Source organism: Silurus aristotelis (genome assembly GCF_946808225.1).
Source record: "Silurus aristotelis genome assembly, chromosome: 6".
In the NCBI taxonomy this organism is placed as follows: domain Eukaryota; kingdom Metazoa; phylum Chordata; class Actinopteri; order Siluriformes; family Siluridae; genus Silurus; species Silurus aristotelis.
The window spans coordinates 31,732,656-31,758,507 of record NC_139579.1 but is presented as its reverse complement, the minus strand read 5'-3'; the positions used below and the strand labels follow the sequence as shown (position 1 = coordinate 31,758,507).

Below are 25,852 nucleotides of genomic sequence, written 5' to 3'. Positions count from 1 at the left end.
AGATGCTTGATATAAATGGAGAGCATTTGGAATCCTAGGAATATTGGGATTAACATGGATGTGGCCTGAAAAACTTTTACAATATTAGAAAAAATCATGGAAAGGATACAAGTTAATAACCTTGTACACTTCCCAGTTTCCTATTTTCCAAACTTTTTCATAAAACTGTTCTAACAAAATTGCTTTTTACATAAGACTTTTTCTGAAATGCTGTGAAATATCTTGGACTTCCTGCATTGCTCGAGCAAAACCACACTGTCCCTTCGCTTGTTTTAGATTTTATCAATCTAACACAAATCATTCCGTTGCCTTCGGCAAAAACGAGTCTGCCATGGCTTGCATTCCTCTGGGATCGATCCCCTGTCCTTTGCTTTTCACTGGTTACACACTTCCCCCAGGTAATATCACTCCTGTCACCTTTTTATAGTCGCGTTTTCACTCCAAAAAATTAGCGTTCACATCTGGAGTTGAGAGCCAACAGAGAAAACCTGGCCCTCAGAGTGGGTGACTTTAATCTGTACTTCTGTCAATATCTGTCATACACATATCCATTCCTTTCTGTTTAACTCATATATGTGCCGTATATATGTATATATTTTTTCTAGTGTGTATGTCACACTTTGATCAAGAGTCAGAAACCAGAATACGAATAGAACGATTATTAGCCTTGGGAAACAAAGAGAAGCTAGAAATCAGCATTTACCAAAAAAACAGTATATTTCATAACACAGGTAGTCCAGGGATGATCGGCAGAATGAACCGTAGATTGGAGGTGAGTGCCGAGGGGGGAGCGTGGCTGGCGGTTCCCTGACATTACCCCTCCTCCAGGGGCGGCTCTCAATGCCCTAACTCAGCGCCTTGGGCGCCCACGGTCGGGGTGGCTGGCGTGGAACTCCTCCAGGAGTGCCTGGTCCAGGACGTCCTGTCGGTGGACCCATGATTATTTCCTCAGTCCATACCCCTCCCAGTCCACGAGATATTCCAGGGTGCTACCCCTACGTTGTGAGTTTAGAACTTCCCGGATGAAGTACACTGATGGATGGAAAATGGTTCCAGCTTGTTTGGTCCTGTACAACCGGAGGTAGCATCCGAGCTCCTGTATCTTGCGTTCTGTCTCTCCGTTGGTCTGAGGGTGATATCCCGAGGACAGATTGACTGTCACTCCCAGGAGCCGGAAAAGCGCCTTGCACACATGGGATGTGAACTGGGGTCCTCGGTCAGACACGATTTCCTCTGGGAGGCGGATGTTCTGAAAGACGTGATGGAACAATGACTCGGCAGTCTCTATAACTGTGGGCAGGCCATGGAGGGGGACCAGCTTGCAGGCATTAGAAAAGCGGTCCATGGCCACAAGAACGCAGGGGTTACCCTCTGAACAGGGCAGATCGGTGATGAAGTCAATCCCCAGGTGTGACCATGGCCGTTGCAGGATAGGAGGGGGGCCAGCTTTCCTGCGAGTAAATGTCGTGGTGTCTTCGAGATGACATAGATGGGGCGGCCTTGGACGAATCGGGAGACATCCCCGCTCATTCCAGGCCACCAGTAGCCTGCTCGGGCTAGGAGGAAGGTTTGTCTTCTCCCCGGGTGGCCGTAACCTGGGGCTTCATGAATTGACCAGCAGGGACTGACAGCATGGCCCAAGGATGAATGTCCTTCCTTCCCGGGCACCCGAGGGGGTGGACTCTCCTTGTGCCACTGCTCAAATCTCCTCCTTTTACTCCCAGACGATGGGGCAAAATTTCAGCTTTGGGCCATAAATCCGGGACAGGGCGTCCGCCTTGCCGTTCTTGGAGCCCCGACGATGCGCGATGGTGTAGCGGAAGCGAGTGAAGAACAGCACCCATCTGGCTTGCCAGGGGTTTAAGCGTTTGGCTTTTTGCAGGTATTGGAGGTTCTTGTGGTCTGTTATGACCGTAAAGGGGTGTTACGCCCCCTCCAGCCAATGACGCCAATCCTCGAGCATCAGTTTGATGGCTAGGAGTTCCCAGTTCCCGATATCATAATTCTGTCCTGTGGGGGAGAGCTTTCTTAAGAATAAGGCCTAGGGCCGGAGTCGTGGTGGGGTCTTTGACTGTTGGGACAAGCGGTAGAAGTTGGCGAACCCCAGGAAGTGTTGGAGCTCCTTGGTGGTGCTTGGGCGGGGCCAGTCCCACAGCGCCTTCACCTTCCCCTCAGCCATCTGTATCCCAGACAGGCTAATCACATATCCCGAGAACTGCACCCCCGACAGGTGGAACTCACACTTTTTGAGATTGAGGTAGGGGTGATGGTCCCTTAGTCACTCCAGAACTTGAGTGACGTGGTCGTGGTGTTTGATCGGGTCTCGGGAGAAGATGAGCATGTCCTTTATATAGATGATCATGAATTGGTGGAGGAATGGTCTAAACACCTCATTTATGAAGGTCTGGAACACCGCAGGGGAGATGGACAGGCCATATGGCATGACGCGGTACTCATAGTGACCAGAGGTGGTGATGAAAGCAGTCTTTCACTCGTCCCCCCGGCGGATGCGCACCAGATTAAAGGTACTGTAGAGATCCAGTTTTGTGAAGATCCATGCACCCCGTAAGTCATCCAGGCTGGCTGGTACCAGAGGAAGCGGATACAGGAGTGGAGCTTGGTGTTTAGGTTACAATAGTCTATGCAGGGCTGGAGTCCCCCTCCCTAGAGCGATAAAGCCCAGAGGGTCTGCTAAAATTAATCCTCTATAGCTGCGCACTCTGGAACTGACAGCGGGCACTCCAATTCTTTAGGTAGTTTAGCACCTGGCACCAGGTCTATGGTGCAGTTCCAAGAGCTGTGGGGGTTCAGGCGGGTCGCTGCCTGCTCACTGAATACGTCCGCAAGTGATTTGTACTCAGGGTGAATCTCCACCTCCAGGGAGTTCGTAGGGCTCTCTGCACCGGGGGCTCCACTCGAGGATGTCACAGGGGTTCCATGAGCACTTGGGAGAGTGGTTTGCCAGCCAGGGTCAACCCAGTATGACGCTTGCTGTAGATTTCTCTAGAACGAGAAACCAGGTCTCTTCGTAAAGGTAAAGCCAGACCTGTAGGATGACCACCAGGGCACAGTACATTACCCAGCCATGCTTTGGTTTGGATAGCCAGCTCTCGCGTCCCTCTCTCCCGGCGCAGCTGGAGCTGGTCTGGACAATCCTGGGAGATAAAGTTGCCATGGAGCCAAAATCTACAAGGGCAGAGACCAGAATGGAGAGCGTGGGGATTACCAGTGTGACTGGGAGTTTAGAGAGATAGGTTATTTTATAGGTGAAGTCGACCGTTTTTACCACGGGGCGTGGGGGTCTGGCTGGACACTTGTAAATGAAGTGGCCGTGATCACCACAATACAGGCATGCTCATGGTGCAAGGTGATGCGCTCTCTCTCTATCTTCGACAGCCGATGTGATGGGTTCGGGCTCCGGATTTGAAGAGATGGAGGGGGGAGGAGACCAACTAAAGACCAACAAGCCGGCAGCCACTGGGAAATGCGGCTGGCCCGCTGAATGAAAGCCTCCAATCCAAGTGCATAATCATAGATGTACATGGCCAACTTAATGTCCAGGTTTAACCCTTGGCAGTATGCTCCGAGGAGAGCGGTTTTATTCCAATCGCTGGTGGCTGCTAGGGTGCGGAAGCGGAGGCTGTAATCCGTCAGGTGAAAAGACCTTTGGCGCAGATTGAACAGCTGATCTGCCGTGGTGAGAGCCCCAAAGGCGGTGCAGAAAACCTCTGTGAAGTGGTTAGCAAATTGCAGGTAAGACATGGTTATGGTCATTGCCCTTCCTGGTGAGTAAGGAGATGAGAAACACCACCTTGGATCAATTGGAGGGGAACTTGTGCGGCTTTATTTCAATGTAGAGGTTGACTTGCAGAAGGAAGCCATTGCACTTGGCCGCGTCTCCGGAATATGAAGCCAGAAGAGCCATCGGGCTGCTGGAGGTGATTGTTTGGTATTGGTATGATCTTCTGTCACGCTTTGATCAAGAGTCGGAAACCAGAATACGAATAGGATGTTTATTAGCCTTAGGAAACAAACAGAAGCTAGGGAACAGCATGTACTGGAAAACGTGTATATTCCGTAACAATGGTGGCCCAGGGATGAGCACCAGAATGAACCATAGATCGGACGGTGAGCGAGTGCGAACGGGGGCCTTATAAAGGGAGGGTGTAGATTAGAGGAAGGCGAGGCTCTGCAAATGTGTTGAGTGCCGAGAGGGGGGCGTGGCCAGTGGTTCCCTGACAATGCATATATATATATATATATAATTGGTCTTTATTTCTTTCCTAGAGTGTGTGTATGTACAGTGAGGAAAATAAGTATTTGAACACCCTGCTATTTTGCAAGTTCTCCCACTTAGAAATCATGGAGGGGTCTGAAATTGTCATCGTAGGTGCATGTCCACTGTGAGAGACATAATCTAAAAAAAAAAATCCAGAAATCACAATATATAATTTTTTAACTATTTATTTGTATGATACAGCTGCAAATAAGTATTTGAACACCTGAGTTCTATTCTAAACCTTTATCATACTTTATAAATAGACTTTTTTATATATATATATATTTTTAATATACTTTTATACTTTTTTTGTGTTTTTTGTGTTTTATTCTTTTTTATTTGTATAACATATTTCTTTTTTCGTTGTGTGGATGTGAGGATGCGTGGACTTTTGCCTCCTCTTTGTTCAAAAGGGTTGGAGCTCTAAGGCAGGAGATCTTCCACCTTAACCCATGTATCTTCATGAATCTGGATTTGTGACCAGGTGCATTATAATGACAGGAGAGATTTGGGAATTCAGAGACGTTATACATTATAGATTATAGACACATTCTGTGAGATGAAGTGGATTTCAGCGAGGCTCTGAATCGAATCGATCTTCCTGCCTTGCGTCCATTTACTTAATAAGAGAGTGTTGGTTAATAGAAATCCACCTCAAAGAAGGCCAACTCGAGACGCCTGCGCTGTTCACTGCCCAGACGCTCGGTCATTACTGCTGAGAAGGAAGCAGGCGCACGTGTGTGAGATAAAGAGATTTAAAAAAGGACAGAAGAGAAAAGAAAGAAAGAGAAGAAGTGTGATAAATGGATGAAGTGGAAGACCAGGGAAAGCAGAGAAAGAAAGAAAGAAAGAAAGAAAGAAAGAAAGAAAGAAAGAAAGAAAGATTGAAGAGTGGAACAGAAAGCACAGAGAGTGGGAAGCTGGTGTTGGTGGTGTAGGTGGTAAAAACTATTAATAGCAGAACAGTGTGTGTGTGTGTGTGTGTGTGTGTGTGTGTGTGTGTGTGTGTGTGTGTGTGTGTGTGTGTGTGTGTGTGTGTCTGTTTTGAGGCTGCAGATAATGGTCTTCCCAGAATGATAAACACTGCAATGACTACTAGATAGATAGATAGATAGATAGATAGATAGATAGATAGATAGATAGATAGATAGATAGATAGATAGATAGATAGATAGATAGATAGATAGAGAGAGAGAGAGAGAGAGAGAGAGAGAGAGAGAGAGAGAGAGAGATTAGGAGTAAATGGTAAAATTAATAAATGATGTTCACTGCTAGAGCATAAAACCGACTTCCAAATCGCCCCTCAACATCTTCCATCTTTGCGAGATAAGCAACCTCACACACACACACACACACACACACACACACACACACATGTTCACACACACACACACACACACACACACACACACACACACACACACACACACACACACACACACACATGTTCACACACACACTTTAAACATTAATAAATAAAACACAAAACAAAAAGTCTAAAAAAAACCTGCTGAGAGTGAATAATCTTTTTCTGCCATCAGAAGAGAAATTGTACTTTTCCCTCAAATTAGCACAAACTCCTCCTGCTGATACCCTCAACTCCACAAACTCCTCCTGCTGATACCCTCAACTCCACAAACTCCTCCTGCTGATACCCTTAACTCCACAAACTCCTCCTGCTGATACCCTCAACTCCACAAACTCCTCCTGCTGATACCCTCAACTCCACAAACTCCTCCTGCTGATACCCTCAACTCCACAAACTCCTCCTCCTGATACCCTCAACTCCACAAACTCCTCCTCCTGATACCCTCAATTTCACAAACTCCTCCTCCTGATACCCTCAACTCGACAAACTCCTCCTGCTGATACCCTTAACTCCACAAACTCCTTCTCCTGATACCCTTAACTTCACAAACTCCTCCTCCTGATACCCTCAACTCCACAAACTCCTCCTGCTGATACCCTCAACTCCACAAACTCCTCCTCCTGATACCCTCAACTCCACAAACTCCTCCTCCTGATACCCTTGACTCCACAAACTCCTCCTCCTGATACCCTCAACTCCATAAACTCCTCCTCCTGATACCCTCAACTCCACAAACTCCTCCTCCTGATACGCTCGACTCCACAAACTCCCCCTCCTGATACCCTCAACTCCATAAACTCCTCCTTTTGATACCCTCAACTCTACAAACTCCTCCTTCTAATACCCTCAACTCCACAAACTTCTCCTTCTAATACCCTCGACTCCACAAACTCCTCCTTCTAATACCCTCGACTCCACAAATTCCTCTTGCTGATACCCTTGACTCCACAAACTCCTCCTTCTAATACCCTTGACTCCACAAACTCCTCCTCCTGATACGCTTGACTCCACAAACTCCTCCTGCTGATACCCTCAACTCCACAAACTCCTCCTGATGATACCCTCAACTCCACAAACCCCTCCTGTTGATACCCTCAACTTCACAAACTCCTTCTCACAATCTCCTCCTCCTGATACCATCTACTCCACAAACTCCTTCTTCTGATACCCTTAACTCCACAAACTCCTCCTGCTAGTACCCTTAACCCCACAAACTCCTCCTACTAACATCCTCAACTCCATAAACTCCTCTTCCTGATACCCCCAACTCCACAATGTCCTCCTCCTCCTATTAAATCCATCTCCAGTGATTGACAGAAGCCTTCTAAAGTAAAATATAGTTTTAATAAAATAAATGTATAAATAACCACCATGTTGTATTTCGAATAGCAGTGCATTATGGGTAGAAACACCGAGCTCAAAGAGGCAAAAAAACCCACTGAAAGATGGTGCTTGAATTTAATCAGGGATAAAAGCGTCATAAACTCCATCCTGGACCGCGAGACTACGTACAATACAACGCCGACTCGTCCAGGCATAACTAATCAATCCCTGAACAACACAATGGCATAACACAAAGGACACGATGAAGGTCGCGACGATGGCCTCGGCATCTCTCCCAGCATAATAAATCAAATCAGGAGAAAGAAATTCCGTTCTGCGCTACTGAATTCAATCAGTCGGCCCGGCCGTTGGTGAGGAACCGGAGGAAGACGAGGAAGACGAAAAAGAGGAAGAAGATTATGGATAATAATTGTAGTTTCAGACTACATTTCCCATGATTGCCTTTTGCATGGTGCTGCCAAATCAGCTGCAGGAGGAGAGCAATTTATCATCGTACAACACCGTCACGTCTGATTGCAGCCTGCCGCGTAGGAATGATCCCTGTTGCATCATGGTTAACGGCCTGGGATCGTCAGAAACCATGCATTCACACACACACACACACACACACACACACACACACACACACACACACACACACACACACACACACACACACACACACTGAAACACTTTTATACCCAATGTGTGACATGCATTGAAAGCTAAATAAAAATGAATTGCTCCATTTTAGGGACTTTTTAAAAATTAGGCTTTGATAAAGAGTGTGTGTGTGTGTGTGTGTGTGTGTGTGTGTGTGTGTGTGTGTGTGTGTGTGTGTGTGTGTGTGTGTGTGTGTGAGAGAGAGAGAGAGAGAGAAAGAGAGAGATGAATGAACAAATGAACTCTATTTAGACTTTCAAGGCTCCTGTGTAATTTGAATCCACTCAGGATCAGCACTAACACCGCAGCGAGGCCGCTTTACACACAAATACACACCGACTGGTTAAAGGACAAACCGAGGGTCACGTGAGGCATCAGTACACCAGCTACAGAAAAGTGAGGAAGTCAGACATCAAACCTGGTCCTTGCGAACACATGAGGAACACAGACATCCCTCAGACACATATCCTTGTTGCTAAAATGCCACAAGAACAATATCCTAAAAGCGTTACCATCATAACCCAGACCGCACAGCATGTGTAGCACATCTGCTGCCTGTACAAGCTATTCACAATGTTTCTCTTCACTTTCCTTCCTCTAAACTCCTCCTGATATCCTCAACTCCACAGCTCCTTCAGACATCCTTAAATCCTTAAACTCCTCCTGTTATCCTTAACTCCAAAAACTCCTCCTGATATCCTCAACTCCACTTACATCTCCTTTTTATCCTTAACTTTACAAACTCCTACTTTTAATATCTCCAATTTCAAAAACTTCTCCTTTTTATCCTCAACTCCACAAACTTCATTTTCACAGTTTTTATTACTTATTTTACACATGGTTTATTAGAGTGCATGAATTATATACAACTGTGTCTAATCTATATTAATGATAAAGCAGTTGGAGTGAACTCCTGGAGCCATTTTTCATTATTTATTTTTTTTCTACTGCCTAAAATTTATCTTTTATGTCGATGCAGTTATGAAATTACCGTATTCACCATATATCTTCAATCACATGCAAAACCCCTCAATGGACCTCAGTGCGGTCATTAGGACACAACTGCAATCGCGTCTCACTCTGAATGGACCAGGACTGATTGTTCATAAGCAGCGCATTTATTTAAAATGTTTCAGGAACTTGAGCTGTGTCAACAATGCTTTGGAAACAAGTGTCCAATACCGCCAGACTGACCAATCCCTGCCTAGTGTGGATGGGCACAGATAGGTCGAAGGATTACGGGGGCAAGGAGTGGCACTGAGGTCAAGGCTGTAGAACCTGACGATGGTCAGCCAAGTGGACCAGCCTGCAGCATTGCAAATGTGAGATACCCCAGAGGACCCAAGGCCTTAGAAGCAGCTACACTCCTAGAGTGAGTTACTGAAGTGAGGTCTGAACCCAAAAGATGTGGGGAGACCAGAAGACTCATAAGAGGAGTGGATAGCATTCTGTGGACGTACGGGCACATCCCGTTAAGATTCTCCTGGTCATGGGCCTAATAAGGAGTATTATAAAATGCTTGGAACATGGCTGGTAGTGGGAGAGCCGAGGGCACCTTGGGGACATACCCTGTGTAAACTCCAGACAGTAGGGGTTCATGAAAAGGATGTGAAGGTCTCTAACCCTCTTTAAAGATGAAATGGGCAGTAAAAAAATTATTTTGACAAGGCCTCCGGAACAACGGCTAGTTCCCACACAGGCACAGATACCACGGAGAAAACGGGTTTTTTCATAGCAACTGCTCGGCAAGCAGAGCATGATAAGCCATGATAGCAGACACGTTTACATTTAGGGTGGAAGGAGAAAACCCTTTTGCGAACTGATTCCTCTGCACCACGTAGTAAACAGGCACCACTTTGTGGCATACGACCTCCTCGTGGAGGGAGCTCTAGATTGGAGAATGGTCTTTACAATCTCGGTGGAAAGATCAGTGGCTAAGAGCTGTGCCCTCCCAGGGGCCACAGCCACAGCCTCTACAGCTCTGGCTGGGGGTAAAGCAAAGTGCCCCCTGCCTGAGAGAGTCCCTAATTAAAGGAATCTCCCAGGGAGGGTGTTTAAGAAGGTTTACCAGGTTGGCGAACCATAGCCGGCCTGACCAGCAGGGGGCTAGCAGGAGGAGACAGACTCCATCCCAGCGAACTCTCTCAGAACTCTCGGGAGCACACCCTGGTGTACAGCCCAAAAGGGGCTGGGTGAGTAAGGGAGAACAAGAGGGGACACTTTTCTCAGCGTTCAGTCTTAACCACAATTCCTTTATATGGGTGAGAATGACATCTCGATTTAGGGTCATCAAGTGCTCTGATTGAGATAATATCAATTAATCGTCAATATAGTTCCGTATGCATATGCCCCAGAGTCCCAGCGGAGACACACTTTGTGAAGGTGCCGGGGTGAGAGTGCAAGGCCAAACAGCAGGACCCGATATTGGTAAGCTTCGGCCCCAAAAACAAACCTTAGAAAATTCCTGTGTGAGGGAAGGATGGATACTTGAAAATACTGGTTGTGACATCACCCCTTTGGTAATGTGAATACGCTAAAACGTGAATTCCTAAAACGTGGTGTCTTTCCGTTGGACTGATAACACAAGTGATTCAGAGCGTGGAAACATTGAAGCGTTCCCAAAGAGTTGTTGCCACAGGGAACCTGGTCTCTGCTACTGTCCAATCCCAAGGCTCTGGTTTTGCACTCAAGAGTTATTTTGGTGTCAGAACCAGTCAGTGAGGGGGAGTGTGTTTTTTTTCATGTGTATGAATCTCTTAAATTCTTGGATTTGTACACGTGTTGACCAGGAATCAGTCACACTTAAAACTTCAGATAATCATGATTATGCACCTAAATATGCAAATATCACTTTCAGAATTATTTGTAAATTCATAAAAAATGAAAAACATTTGTAGACACCTGAGCATGAGATTGCAATGTGCTTCTTTCTAAACAGGATTTGTATGAGATTTTGTCAAGCCAGGTAAGTGAGGTGAGGAGGCCTGGGGTGCAGTCAGCATTCACATTTTTCTTAAAGGAGCTTTATTATTTTTTAGGAGTTTAGAGCTCTATAGCAAGAGATATTCCACTCCAACTCATGTAAAGTATATTTTTATTGAGCTGGCTTTGTGCACAGGGGCATTGTCATGCTGGAACACGTTTGGGTCTCCTAGTTAAAGTCAAGAGAAAATGTCATGCTCCTGCACCCAAAAACATCCGATTCAATCATGTACCCCTGACATTGTGAGAACAGTTTTGTATAAGTAGCACATATGACATGGAAAATGCATATATGAACATAAATGTTTCAATTAGATAAAAAGAGTGGAGATTATTACAGCAAATGGAGACTAAATGTTGAACGGGATGTTCAAAAACCACAAAATGACCACTTATGATCATGTATCCACAAACCTTTGTCCATATAGTATATCAGTTCCCAGGAAAAGATCATGTAATGCTATTGGATAGATTTCAGCACCATGGACAGCTGCTTTTCAATTACAAAAAAAGAACGAAGGATCTTTGTGGGTTCCACAATTATTACATGGGCAGAGCATTGAGCGCTCCTCAGATTTTTCAGGTAAAGGACCTCTTAGGTGATAGAAACATGGAGCAGGGACCCCCCCTGATAAAAATGTGTAAAACATAGCCCCTAATATTAACAGAAACCAATCATATTACTCTGGTTATATTATGTTAAGACAGTCAGAACTGTTGTTGGTGTGCATGAATCACTGTCTGTATATTTTCATATATTTTCAAATCTTGTATTCTTACAGTTGTCTTTTATTTTAATAGATTTAAATCCACATTTTCCATTTACTATCAGGTGGACAATTATACATTTACACGAATTTCAGCTTTAATTAAAAAAACCTTAATGTAATAATTATAATGCTTTTCAAATTTGTTCTTATCTTTGATGGTTTTACCCATGTTTTTTTTTTTTTTTTTTTTTTTTTTATTATTTGCGATTTAAAATTAATTAGTGAACCCCCTGTAGTACCGCCACAGACCCCCTGTTAAAGATTAATGCTCTGTGGAATTAATTTCTAGCTGAAATTAGTTAGAAATCTCCTTTTTTGTGTTATCTGTGCAGACTGACAGGGGTAGAGTGGGGGCTAATACACTTTACAGAACAATCCATGAGTTACAGTGTGCACCTGTACGTCAATAAAGCAATAAGTGACCGATCATTTACAGATGTGTATCAGCATCAACCTGGAACTAATGCATCTAACACATGACAGAGTCGGTGTTCCTCCTGCTCTGATTTCTGTGTATCTGGAAACGACCTCCGGAGATAATTTCCATCAGGCTTGTATGTATGGAAATGACAGAGATGAAGATGATGGGGAAGAATGACAGGACGTGGATGTGTAGTGAATAGCACTGAGTGGGTAATTACAAAAGAATATCAAACTCATCGTATCAGGCTTAACTGGATATTAGGTTACTCTGAGTCATTGCTACAGTAAGAAGACATGTGTGTGTGTGTGTGTTTGAGTTGATAACGTACATTCCATGCTGTATATAGTATACATTTTTCCCTCAACAGCCTATTGCAACTTGTTGAAACTCCTTCCATAAATGATAAATAACATATTTTTAAAAATAAAGGTGCTTCATACTTATCACATGTACATTACAGCACAGTGAAATTCTTTCTTTGCATATCCCAGTGATTTTAGAAAGCTGGGGTCAGAGCGCAATGTCAGCCATAATACAGCAAGAGTCTTGCTAAGGGGGTCCAACAGATTATCTGGGCAGTAAAACCAGAGCTTTAACCACTGAGCTACCACTTCCACAGTAACTTACAACTCCATCGTCTCATACCAGATGATGCAGATTGTCTGAAATGCTTCTGCAATTCCCTGTGTGAGTTGTTAGTCTAGAAACGATACGCCTTAACGACAAGCTTCTGTTTTAGAAATACACCTTCCGACCAATCAGAATCAAGCATGTAGCAGTTGTTTGCTTGTGATGCTAGAAAGCTTTTAGCCGACAGTGAGGAATGAAATGGGATGGCAATTTTTCGAGCTTCTTTTTTTGCATGCTTCATGTCTGCTGGTTATCAGCCTCTCGTTCGGTTATTACGGCAGAAACATTTCACTAATATTATTTCTGACCTTTGGATTGGAGCAGGCTGATGGCATTTAAGTGGATTGGTGCCGGCGTGCACGGACAGCTGTTTATACTCAGCATCACTGCAGTAATTGAATCTGTGTCCGTGTATGACAAATACACAAGGATCAGATCTGGCCAACATCGCTGATGGAGACAAGAAGGAGACGAGTATTAGAGTCGTGATGCCAAATACAACATAAACACACATATATATATATATATATACACTGTAATTTCCAGACTATTAAACGCACCCAAATATAAGCCACACCCACTGAATTGTACAAAGATGTTTATTTTGAACATAAATAAGCCGCACCTGTCTATAAGCCGCATGTCTACACTGAAACTAATGAACTTTACACAGGCTTTAATGAAAGTCAGTGTCTGTTACACGGCTTGTATCTAAACAGTAGCCTACCAAGAAAGTCATTGTTCACTGTCTTCCTCCTTCTTTTCACAACTATTTCTCTCGGGAGTTCATCTTTTGGCATCGTCGTGCGTTTAAAAATCACCATCGGTGAAGCTTTTCTCTCGATGCCGTGCAGCTCAGAACACAGGTGAAGTGTGTTTTCATGCCCGGTTGTTTTCAGCGTGACGAATGATTCACATTTCCTGTAGACAGTCCGAGTGAGCGGCAGGTCAAACGTCAGAGGAACATCATCTATATTTATGATGTGGTGCGGCCCGATTCAGTGGGAGCGCATCTGATTTAATATAAAGAGTTTCATTGGTTCACCTGAACCCGTTCAGCAATTTCATTGGTCTAATGTTATGGGGCTCAGTTTTTTGTCATGAAGTTTGTGAAACCGGGAAAAACCCCGGAAAAATCCATAAATTAGCTGCTTCATTGTTTAAGCCGCGGGGTTCAAAGCGGAAAATACGGTATATATATATATATATATATATATATATATATATATATATATATATATATATATATATATATATATAGGGAGACACACAATTTTATAGGTGGTCTTTGGATTTGGTAGCAATAACTGAAAAACCCAAACCTGTTCCAGTGCACAAACTCAGCTCTATTTATATATATGCTATACATGGGTTGGACGATCTGAAAGATCTCCTGCTATTGAGCTCAAACCTTATTTAGCACAATAGATGTGAATGCTGACTGCACCTCAGGCCTCCTCACTTCACCTAGAACAGTACATGACTTTACTAACACCCTTGTGGCTGAACGAATCTCCACAAATCTCTACAAAATCTAGTGGAAAATCTTTAGAGCATTATTTACAGATCAAACAGTCGTCTGAAGTGTTATATATGAATGAGCTGCCCAGTCACCACACCTAAATCCTATTAAAGATCTCTGGGATGAACCGGATCGTAAAAAAATCTGGTGAAGAACACCTTTAGCAAGATTTTCAAAGAGGCATAGCAAAGCGTTCAGAGAAACAGATTGCGGGTGTGTGTAAAGCTGTTTTTCATGCTAAGGGAGGATTTATCAATGAAAGGAAATTGAACAGTATACGCATTTGTTTCATCTTAATACTAGTAAATGATCTAGATCTTCACGTAGAAACAAAAGGAACATGCTCATGTCTCTCAAACACCATAAAACACTTCACATATTTGACAGGCTCTACAGAGTTTTAGAGTGTGTATCTGTTAATAAATACGGCCTCTTATCGCGTTTTTACGCCATTTTTTTCATCTGCTTCGTGCCGTCCGTTTTGCAATACGACGTCTAAAAACCTCTCGGCTTAAAAATAAACGTTGATGCTCGTTAGCACTGGATTTAGAATCGCAGTGCTGTAATTAGTGAGCTTTTGTGAGGTATAATAAGCAGTTAAAGGTCTGAACATCTGAGAAGCGCCGTCTGTGTTTCAACAATTTTACATTTATTTTTTAAACAGTGTGTTTGTGTGGATGGAAAAAAAAAAGAATACTATGTACAGTATGGGATGTACACTATGATGCACACACACACACACACACACACACACACACACACACACACACACACACACACACACACACACACACACACACATGTATCTTCTTACTGTAACAATGATTCCTAATATCCTGTTAAACCTGATATGATTATATGATGATATTAAAGTGTAATTTCCCACCCAGTGCTGTTCACCACACATCCACATCCTGTCATTCTTCCTCATCATCCTCATCTCTGATATTATCCATACAAACAATCCTAATGGAGATGATCTCCATAGGTCCTTCATGTGTCCAAACAAATTCTCAAAAATTATACCAATAGGAAACACCAGCAAAATATATTTTAAAGGTTCTTTATATTTGTCACATGAACATTACAGCAGCGGTCCCCAACCTTTTTTGCGCCACAGACCGGCCTTTACTGTGCGGCGGATAAATACAACAAATTAAAAGTTAGGAGTATAAAAACTGATATTTTCTAAATATAATAATAAATGTAAAAACAACACAGTGGATTCACGTTTATTATTATATTTAGAAAATATCAGTTTTTATACTCGTAACTTTTGATTTGTTGTATTTATCCGAAATGTATTTGTCACATACACATTCATAATTTGTTTTATTTTTCCAAAATAAAACAGCGTTCAGAATCAGATAATAAATAAAACAGAAATAATGTAAGTTATCTATTCTTTCTGTGCGGCCAATTGACCCATGGACTGGTGCTGGTCCGCGGCCCGGGGGTTGGGGACCACTGCATTACAGCACAGTGAAATTCTTTTTTTGCATGTCCCAGTGACGTTAGGAAGCTGGAGTCAGAACACAGGATCAGCCATGATAAAGCGACCCTGGAGCACGAAGAGTTAAGGGCCTTGCTCAAGGGCCAAACACTGGCTGCTTGGCGATATGAGGGCTTCAAATCAAATCAAAATGTATTTGTCACATACACATTTATCCCAATCTTATCGTCCCTACATTGGCTTCCGGTTAAGTTTCGAATAGACTACAAACTACTGCTACTCACTTATAAAGCACTAAATGGTTTATCTCCATGTATCTCTCCAGACTTCTAACACGCTACAATCCATCACGCTCCCTGAGATCTCAAAACTCTGGGCTTCTAGTAGTTCCTAGAATAGCAAAGTCCACTAAAGGCGGTAGAGCATTTTCACATTTAGCTCCTAAACTCTGGAATAGTCTTCCTGACAGTGTTCGGGGGGCTTAGATACACTCTCCCAGTTTAAGTGTAGATTAAAAACATATCTTTTTAGCAAAGCCTACACATAACACACATCACATATCATAACTTTGTGCTCCAGAACATCTGATCACATGCACATTATCAACTTGTGCTGTTAATATCATGAACAGCAGCTACGCTAATTCCTCTCCACTGCTTCTCTTTCTCTCCTCATCCCAAGGCTTCCTAAAGTCACGTCCCACCTCATGAAGATTATGGACTTTAAAGAAGTAGATGCCGAACTCGCAAACGTCCCGAACCATCTAGAGACGTACCAGTGCCATTTGGATCCCACTGCATGTGTGGAGTTTGACATTGGACTTCCTGAAGTGTTTAAAGGCTCTGGCATGGAGAAGCTGATGCTGGATCTGTGATGATCACAAATGTTGAGCTCAGTAGCTCCTAGTTTTATACCAAAGACTGTAGAAAGAACATTTCCTTATAATCTTATACTCCAGTACTCATGTTAGTTCTCACTCTCCAGTGTTCTGTACTGTGGAAAGATTTATGATCAAACTCTTGATGTCACCTAAATGAGGATGGGTTCCCCTTTTGAGTCTGGTTCCTCTCAAGGTTTCTTCCTCATTACATCTAAGGGAGTTTTTCTTTGCCACAGTCGCCATGGCTGCTCATCAGGGATAAATACACACCATTCACCTTCACTGTTGATTTCTGTAAAGCTGCTTTGAGATAATGTTTGTTGTGAAAAGTGCTATAGAAATAAACTTGACTTGACTTGACTGGATTCATATAGAGTACGCCATGTGGTAAAATGTTTTTTATGACTGTCCAACATGTAATAAAAAGAAAAAAATGAAGTATAAAAGTATAAAAAAAGTAAAAAAAAATATAACTATAAAGTTTAAAATTATAAGGATGAAAAAAAATCGTAATATATGATTAATATATTAATTGGGGCTGTCAAAATGAACACGTTAACACAAATTTATTTTAACGGCACTAATTTGATTAACGCGCGATTAATCCTGCGCGAATGTCAGCTTGAGCATTTTTAGCAAAAATATTAATAAATAAATATAAAAAAGGCGAAATAAAAACCTTCAACACAACACACATTTTTTCACTTCCTTTCTTTCTTAAGATATAAAAATAATAAACTCCACAAACAAATTATTTTTAAATCACTTAACATTTGTTTTACTGAAGTCTCAAATCAGCACCGAAATCGGCCACGACGCACATCCGGCATTTTAAACCGTCCGTGTGGAAACATAGCACAAAAACATAACAGCATAGCATAACATAAAAGTTCCGTTTGGTGTCATGATAATTTACTGAATAGACAAGCACCATAATTACTTTCAAACATTTACAAGAATATTTTGTCTTCATGATTTTGTTGGGTTCGGTTTCACTAATAATAAACACACATTTGCTTCGAGCATCAATATTTATCATGTTGATTAGAGTATTAAAAAAAAAATTATTAATTTAAGGTACATTTAGAACAGATAGAAATGCGCGATTTAGTTGCGATTAATAACGTTTAAACTCGAAATTCATGCGATCCGTCTTCTTTCGGCTTCTCCCATTAGGGGGCGTCACAGCGGATCATCCGTCTCCATACCCACTGTTCTCCATCTGCCTCTTTCAACCCAACTACCTGCATGTCCTCCCTCACCACATCCATAAACCTCCTCCTTGGTCTTCCTCTTTTCCTCCTTCCTGGTGGCTCCATCCTCAGCATTCTCCTACTGATATACCCCATGTCCCTCCTCTGCACATGTCCAAACCATCTCAATCTCTCCTCCCTCACCTTGTCTCCAAAACGTCCTACATGCTCTGTCCCTCTAATAAACTCATTTTTAATCCTGTCCATCGTCGTCACTCCCAACAAAAACCTCAACATCTTCAGCTCTGCTACCTCCAGCTCCACCTCCTGTCTTTTACTCAATGCCACTGTCTCTAAACCATACAACATCTCAGGTCTCACCACAGTCCTATAAACTTTCCCGTACCCTTTCATGATATTCATGCGATTAATCGGGATTAAATATTTTACTCAATTAACAGCCCTAATCTATATACAAGAAAGAGAGGGGAGTGGAGGGTACGGATAACAGAGATATTAACAGTAGTACAGATTTAAAGTGTTGAAGTGTGATTGTCACTAAAGTGTTCATGTGCTGATATTAAAGTGTGGCTGAAGTGTACCAGTACAGTCCAGTGTTAAAGTGAGCACACCGAATTTCCAAGGAATAACCCAGTCTTAACCGCTGAGCCTCTACGTCCCCCAATGCCCTTGTGACTGAATAAATCTCATACAAATCTCCACAAAATTGAGTGGAGCTTATTATAAGAGTGAATGAGCAATTCTAACACTAAATGTGGAATGGGATGTTCAAAAAGAAGCACGTGGAAATTTTAAGGTGAGGTGTCCCCAAACTTTTCACCATTTCTTTCTTTCTTCTCCCATTAGGGGGCGCCACAGCAGATCAGCCGCATGTTAGATTTGGCACATGTTTTTACGCTGGATGTCCTTCCTAACGCAACCCTGACTATTTATCCAGGCTTGGGACCGGCACTAAGAGTGGCTGGTTGGTTCCCTATGGGGATAGAACCCGGGCCGCAGAGCTGAGAGCGCCACATCCTAACCACTAGACCACCAGGGGACCAACTTTTCACCATATAGGCTTTAAAAATAGAATAGAATAGTGACTTGTATCACGGTTTTAAAATCGAATGAAAATGATAATATTCTGACTGCTATAATTTGAGGTTCGGTTCATAGAAACACTTCACACTACATTTTTCCAGTATTTTATTCAGCGTAGGTGCGTAGTGTAAATATAGTTACATGTTTAACCCGACGCGCTCCTGTCTCTCAGAGGAATGGATGGAACACACCACGCGTGTCAGAAATGAAAGTAAAGTTGATGGAGTGTTAAAATGGAAGGTAAGTGTGTGTGTGTGTGTGTGTGTGTGTGTGTGTGTGTGTGTGTGTGTGTGTGTGTGTGTGTGTGTGTGTGTGTGTGAGTGTGTGAGTGAGGGTGTGAGTGGTGTTATAATGCTTGGCTCTTTAAGAGGCTCTTCACGGACTTTCCTGCAGTTAAACCGAAGCTTTTTGGCCTGTGTGTGTGTGTGTGTGTGTGTGTGTGTGTGTGTGTGTGTGTGTGTGTGTGTGTGTGTGTGTGTGTGTGTGTGTGTGTGTGTGTGTGTGTAGAATCGCATGTTTAATAGTGTGCTTGCCTAAGCCACTTCACTGGGCTGCGTGCCATTGGCCAGTAAGAGATGTTCCATTTTATAAGATGGCTGTCGAGTGGCACAAAGCTTCTCTCTCTCTCTCTCTCTCTCTCTCTCTCTCTCTCTCTCTCTCTCTCTCTCTCTCTCTCTCTCTCTCTCTCTCTCTCTCTCCTCTCTCCCTTTCTCTTTCTCTAAATCTGTCTATCTGTATTGAAAAGGCTAAGCCTGCTGCAGCCTGCTGTTCCCCTGCATGTGAAATGTGCTGATAAGACATCAAAACGAACTTTTACAATTTACTCACAATACTGAAAGTCACAGTTTTGGTAACAAAATACTGAACAATTTGAAAGACACAGAGGCCACACCTCTTTAAATGTGACTGGCAAGCACACAGACCACACCCCCTTTATTAAAACTGTGAGATATTTTGGCCACACCTCCTTCAATTTGTTTGATTAGCCTGACAAAAATACCACACCCCCTTTACAAGAGCTGTGAGGCCACACCTTCCTAAATTATAATGACAATTTAGAATATTTAGAGATACAATGGCCATGCCTCCTTTTCTGAGACACAGAGGACACGTTTCCTTCACTTTTTTTTAACAGATAAAAATAGCAAACTTCTTTAACTAAGATAAGTATCAGACCACGCCTCCTCTACTTAGACATAAAAGCACACAGACCACGCCTCCTCTACTTAGACATAAAAGCACACAGACCACGCCTCCTCTACTTAGACATAAAAGCACACAGACCACGCCTCCTCTACTTAGACATAAAAGCACACAGACCATGCCTCCTCTACTTAGACATAAAAGCACACAGACCACGCCTCCTCTACTTAGACATAAAAGCACACAGACCACGCCTCCTCTACTTAGACATAAATGCACACAGACCACGCCTCCTCTACTTAGACATAAAAGCACACAAACCACGCCTCCTCTACTTAAACATAAAATCACACAGACCACGCCTCCTCTACTTAAACATAAAAGCACACAGACCACGCCTCCTTTACTTAAACATAAAAGCACACAGACCACGCCTCCTTTATTTAAACATAAAAGCACACAGACCACGCCTCCTTTACTTAAACATGCATAAGTAAAGCACGCCTCCTTTACTTATGCATAAAATCACACAGACCACGCCTCCTCTACTTATGCATAAAAGCACACATTCCACACCCCCTTAACTTATGCATAAAAGCACACAGACCACGCCTCCTTTACTTATGCATAAAATTACACAGACCGCGCCTTTTTTATTTAAAACGTAAAAGCATACAGAGCACGCCTCCTTTATTTATGCATAAACGCACACTGACCACGCCTCCTCTATTCATGCATAAACGCACACTGACCACGCCTCCGTTAGGCAGACTGGACACAGAGACCACGCCTCCTTTACTGAGACAATTTACTCTATGGTAGTTGAACTGCTTCTGGTTCATTTGTTCATAGGTCTCAGGCTCAGGATGAAACTCATCCTCATATGTGACACCGAAGAGATTATAAATAAGTTCCTGTACTGTGGGTGTGTAGAATTTAATAAAAAAAACACACTTAACCAGGACAATTCTGACGGCTGTATCATGAGCCCGGTTGTGTTAACATTATAAACCGTTTACTGATGGAAACCGTTCATATCAATAGAACACAACATGAGGTTGAAACTCGACCCGGAGACAGTATGCAGTGAGCAGAGTTGTATATAAGCAGCACAGATAGTAAACGGATTTCTAAAATTAAAGATCTGGCCGAGTCGATACGAGCCCCGGAGCACAGGGACCCTGCATTAGACCCTAATGTTATTACGGTTAGATCTGGAGAGCCCGAAAGACCCTCGGGGGCCACGCCTGATGGCACAGAAAGAGCCTGTGTACAGAGATCAGAGCTTCGCCGCTTCCTCATTACTCCTGCAATGATGAGAAATGGGAGAACGCGTCGCAGCCATCTGTGATCTCCGCGGCTGATGCGGCTGTGGGGATAAAACTAACGTCTCTTACTGAGGACAGACGAAGTGTCTGAGTCCAATTCTTTCATTACATCACTGGTAAAGAATCGTCAAACATCAAGCCATGATTCATAACTATACAACTTACAGCAAGGACACTATATAGACAAGGGTTTGGGAACACTGGCAGATCCCATTCCAAACTTTGCCTCCATTTGCCATTTTATAAAAATCTCCACTCTTCTGGGAAGACATTCCACTAGATTTTGTGTAGATTTATTAAACCACAAGGATGTTAGTAAAGTCAGGTACTGATGTAGGTGAGAAGGTGAGGAGGCCTGGGGTGCAGTCAGCATTTACATTCATCCTAAAGGTGTTTAATAGGGTATATATAGCAGGAGATCCTTCACTCCAACCCATGGAAAGCAGATCTTCATGAAGCTGGCTTTGTGCTCAGGGGCAGGGTCACGCTGGAACAGGTTTGGGTCTCCTAGTTCAAGTGAAGGAAATATTTCATGCTCCTGCATCCAAAGACCTCTTATGCAATTGTGCTCCTCTAACTTTGTGAATACAGTTTGATGAACCAGATATGTCTAGAAAAGTCAGGTGTCCAAATCCTTTGGCTGTTTAAGAGATGTGTAGCAGTTCTGACTGACAGGTCTCGCCTTGAGCAATGAAGTGGGCGGAGTTTACGTAAAATTTGATCAATGGCAATTTGTGTGCCAATTTTTCTTATATGTTGATCACAAAATCGTTGATATTTTTTTTATTCGGCGTTCATTATAATATGTAGTCACACGCTACAAATTTCCAGAAAATATTCACCAATCAATCAATCCAGATGCGTCTGTACATTTTCTGGACCAATCATTGTCTTCTTTTCGTGTATTTTTTTTTAGGTTTTTGTGAATTTTCAAATCTTATTGGTCCGGAAGATGTTGAGTTGTTTACTCCACCTGATGGTCTGAAGTTAGTGGGTTTTTATACAAACGTTTACACCAGATAAAAGAAAGGAGTCTCCAGTGTCAGTCCGCTGTACCTGTTAGAGGTTAGAGGTTTCACTAGTCTCATGAACAGCTCCAAGACTGAAAACACTCTGCCTCTCCTCAAACAGTTTGAACTTCGCTGCAGGACTTAATTTTGCTAAAAGGTTAACAGCATTTATCAGATGCCCTTATCCATATCGACTTACATTTATCTCATTCATATAACCGAGCAGCTATGGGGGTTAAGGGCCTTACCCAGGGCCCGGTAGTAGCAGGAGTATTGGTGTGACTGGGATTTGAACACACCACCTTCGGAGCCAAAGTCCAAAACTAAGCTTCCAACACCACCAGAGATGTTACGTGTTAGGATGCAATCACGTGGTCTACGAGACCAGGGTCGGAATAAATCTCTGGCTAACGACGCACTGTTGCCCGTGTCCTCGGGCAGGGACTGGGGGAAAAGCATCGCTTATCCGATAACGACCAAACAAGGACGGATTGATCCTCGGGAAATAAACGAGGGCTGCTACGCTCCATGGTTTTAACACATCAATCCATCTTTAACAGCTAAATGTGCCATTATGCTAAATTTCTTCGGAGATCTGCAGCAAATGAAAACGAATATTTTTAGACAGCATGTGCAGAGGCCACGCCTCCTTTATTGCTACTTTTTTGATGATCATGTTGAATTTTTTTAAGCGGTTTACATGTCTAAAAAAGTGCTCGCTTACTGAGTTAAGGCATTGGACTTTGGAACCGAAGGTTGTGCGTTCAAATCTCAGCCATGCCAAGCTGCCACTCTTGGGCCCCTGAGCAAGGCCCTGCTGGGTTGTATGACTGAAATAAATGAAAAAACACATGACATGACTCCTGAACGCAAGAAATGTTCCTCACAACAAGGTTGTGGTTCCAGTCTCCAGTGTTAGCATGCGTATGAATGGAAATCAATGGAACAAAAAACGCAGCAAGCTCCGCCCCGTTAGACGTGTGTTTATTTGAAGAAAATATTTTTATGCAGCAAAGAGTGTACTATGTACTGTGTTCTCTTTTCACTCAGTCCTGTTTATTTTCCTATTGCCTATTGCCATTTCTCTCTCTCTCTCTCTCTCTCTCTCTCTCTCTCTCTCTCTCTCTCTCTCTCTCTCTCTCTCTCTCTCTCCTCCTCCTCTGCAATACACTAAATGAAAAAAAGGATGAAAACCAAACAGCAATTACGACCATTTAAATTTCATCCAGAGGAAAAAAGGAAATGTCTCATATATGGATGACAATTTTCTGACTCAACACTGGGTTTTTCTTTTAGTCATAAAAAATTGATAGAGGTTGAACGATCAACTGGTTTTGCCAATGTGATTACGAGAGCGGCCTCTATAGGCGGATCACTGACACCACATGCTGTTTGTTTTTACATGCGACTGCATGCTGCACGGAGAGCGCTATATTAAGTGCATTACTTATAATTGATTCATTTTTTTTATTATATTATATTATATTATATTTATTATATTTATTTATTATATCATATATTTATATTTATTTTCACTAGCACATTTACATGATTCAGTACTTTGTTTTGTAATAAATTATTTCACATTGAGTGTTATGTTTGTTTTTTTATTTAGTATCCATTTAGAATACACTATCGGTCGACCTCTAGTTATAAATATAAAAACTAAAATCCTATGCTTTTTAATAGAAAGAGATTGTGTGTATGTGTGTGTGTGTGTGTGTGTGTGTGTGTGTGTGTGTGTGTGTGGTATATTAACAATTCACATTATAGAAAAAGGCAAACATGAGCTCTCTCCAGATGTCTTTCTACCCTACACATGCAGCACGATGTTTCTGCCTTTCACTCGCAGCAGACGTATGAACCAGCGGCAAATAAATCCAGAGGTGTTCGCAGCTGGTTCGCACCCGAGAGTTTTATGAGAGAGTTTTACAGCTTTGTTTTAATGCTATTAATGGCAAAGCTGCAGAAACACAGAGTAATAACCAGAGGGTCAAGGATGCCTGGTGAGCGTCAGCAGAGCCGACGATGCCGCTTCTCGATCAGCTCGATTCCTGCCGCCATTACATCCTCATAATCATTACAGCGCACCGGGGCTCCATAAATCGTCATTAAAGAATATCGATAAATTTTTCCAAGCAAACTGCTGACTCAGCATTTATGTAACAATACATAGAGAATATATATATATATACACACACACTATATGGGCAAATGTTTGTGAACACCTGACCATAAGATTGGTATGTGTTTCTTTTTTGAACATCTCATTCACATTTTGTTATCATTAATTAATCTCCACTTTACTAGGTAGATGTTCCACTAGATTTTATGGAGATTTGTGGAGATTCATTCAGTCACAAGGGTGTTAGTAAAGTCAGATACTAATGTAGGTGAGGTGAGGAGGCCTCGGGGGTATTAATGGGAAGATCAGATCGTTTTAGTGTCTTGGTTCTTTGAATCTCTTTCATCAAAATGAACAAATCTTTTTTTTTTGAGTCATTTAGTTCATTTAATTCCTTTAATCACCTTCATAGTGTCTATTGGAGTCAGTTGACAAAAGAACGAATCATCAGAAGAGTCGAGAGATGAACTACTCAATTCTGTTTCCTGTACATACGTAGATTACGTGACGTTTCCGCTCATGCATGTCCAGTAGAAAATGAACGAATCGCTTTTTGAGATGACTCGTTCTTCTGAGTCGCATTAATGAATCACTCGAAATGAATGACACATCACTACAGGGGTGCAGTCAGCGTTCACATTCCGAACATTCAATTCAATCGACAGCAGGAGATCTTCCACTCCCAACTGATGTGAAGCAGATGTTCATGGAGCTGACTTTGTGCACAAGAGCATTATCATGCTGGAACACGTTTTGGGTCTCCTAGTTCATGCTGTATAATTGTGTGCCATCAACTTTGTGGTAACATTTTGGAGAACAACCATATATGAGTGGAAAAGTGCTAAATATATATTTTTTTCATTTCTACAGCAACAGCTCCTTTATACTGTATATGTTTCTATAGCAACAGCTCCTTCACAGGGACATCCTCTGTAACCTGGAGATGTTTTAACTTTTTACAGAAGGAGTCTCCAGTGTCAGAGATAATTTAGAAGAGAAGAAAAAACACAATATGGACTCTCCAGAGCATTAAATATAGCGCTAAATGGAGACACCATGGATTGTTTGGTTGCTTCTTACCACACAGCCAACACGCGCGCTTTGAGGATGGATTGGACTGTAGCTAATGTCAGTCTTCTACATTGACTCAGGACTTCTTTGCACTTCTGATCATCATCACTGCACCCTGCAACATTGTATATCTGCTATAAATGGACATTAGGTGCAGCCCAGATGAGGATGGGGTCCCTCTTGAGTCTGGTTCCTCTCAAGGTTTCTTCATTATGCCGTCTCGGGGAGTTTTTTCTTCACCACAGTCGCCACCGTCTCGCTTATCAGGGACAAACTTACTCATTAAGAACATATTTACTTTCAATCACCACATTATTTGTGTAAAGCTGCTTTGAGACAATATTCATTGTTAAAAGCGCAATACAAATAAAAATGAATTGAATTGAATTCTGAAAGTGTGGGAGACGGGCCGAACCATTCGCACCTACAGGGGGACGCATGACGCAAGATTCTGTTCATTCCGATAGCATTGTAATCAAAATGATTATAAGTGATTATAATACGTGAGTGAAACTTATTTTACAATTTCAGGCATTTTATGTCCCAGTTTGTAATTTTTTCGGCTTTTTTCGCTCTTTGGTTT

The 25,852-nt window shown here is 42.5% G+C and overlaps 1 protein-coding gene across 12 annotated transcripts in view; it reads right to left on the bottom strand.

The window, feature by feature from the left end:
* Positions 1-25,852, bottom strand: part of dlgap2a (discs, large homolog-associated protein 2a) — a 274,067-nt gene that overhangs the window by 116,864 nt on the left and 131,351 nt on the right. For 3 of the 12 annotated variants that reach the window (XM_083544542.1, XM_083544541.1, XM_083544540.1), the window contains one exon: positions 12,749-12,890. The exons of the other annotated variants lie outside the window; for them this stretch is intronic. In XM_083544542.1, the coding sequence (XP_083400668.1) occupies positions 12,749-12,824 (76 nt within the window). In that variant the 5' untranslated portion in view covers positions 12,825-12,890. The remainder of the gene's footprint in view (positions 1-12,748; positions 12,891-25,852) is intronic. 12 annotated transcript variants of the gene reach the window in all.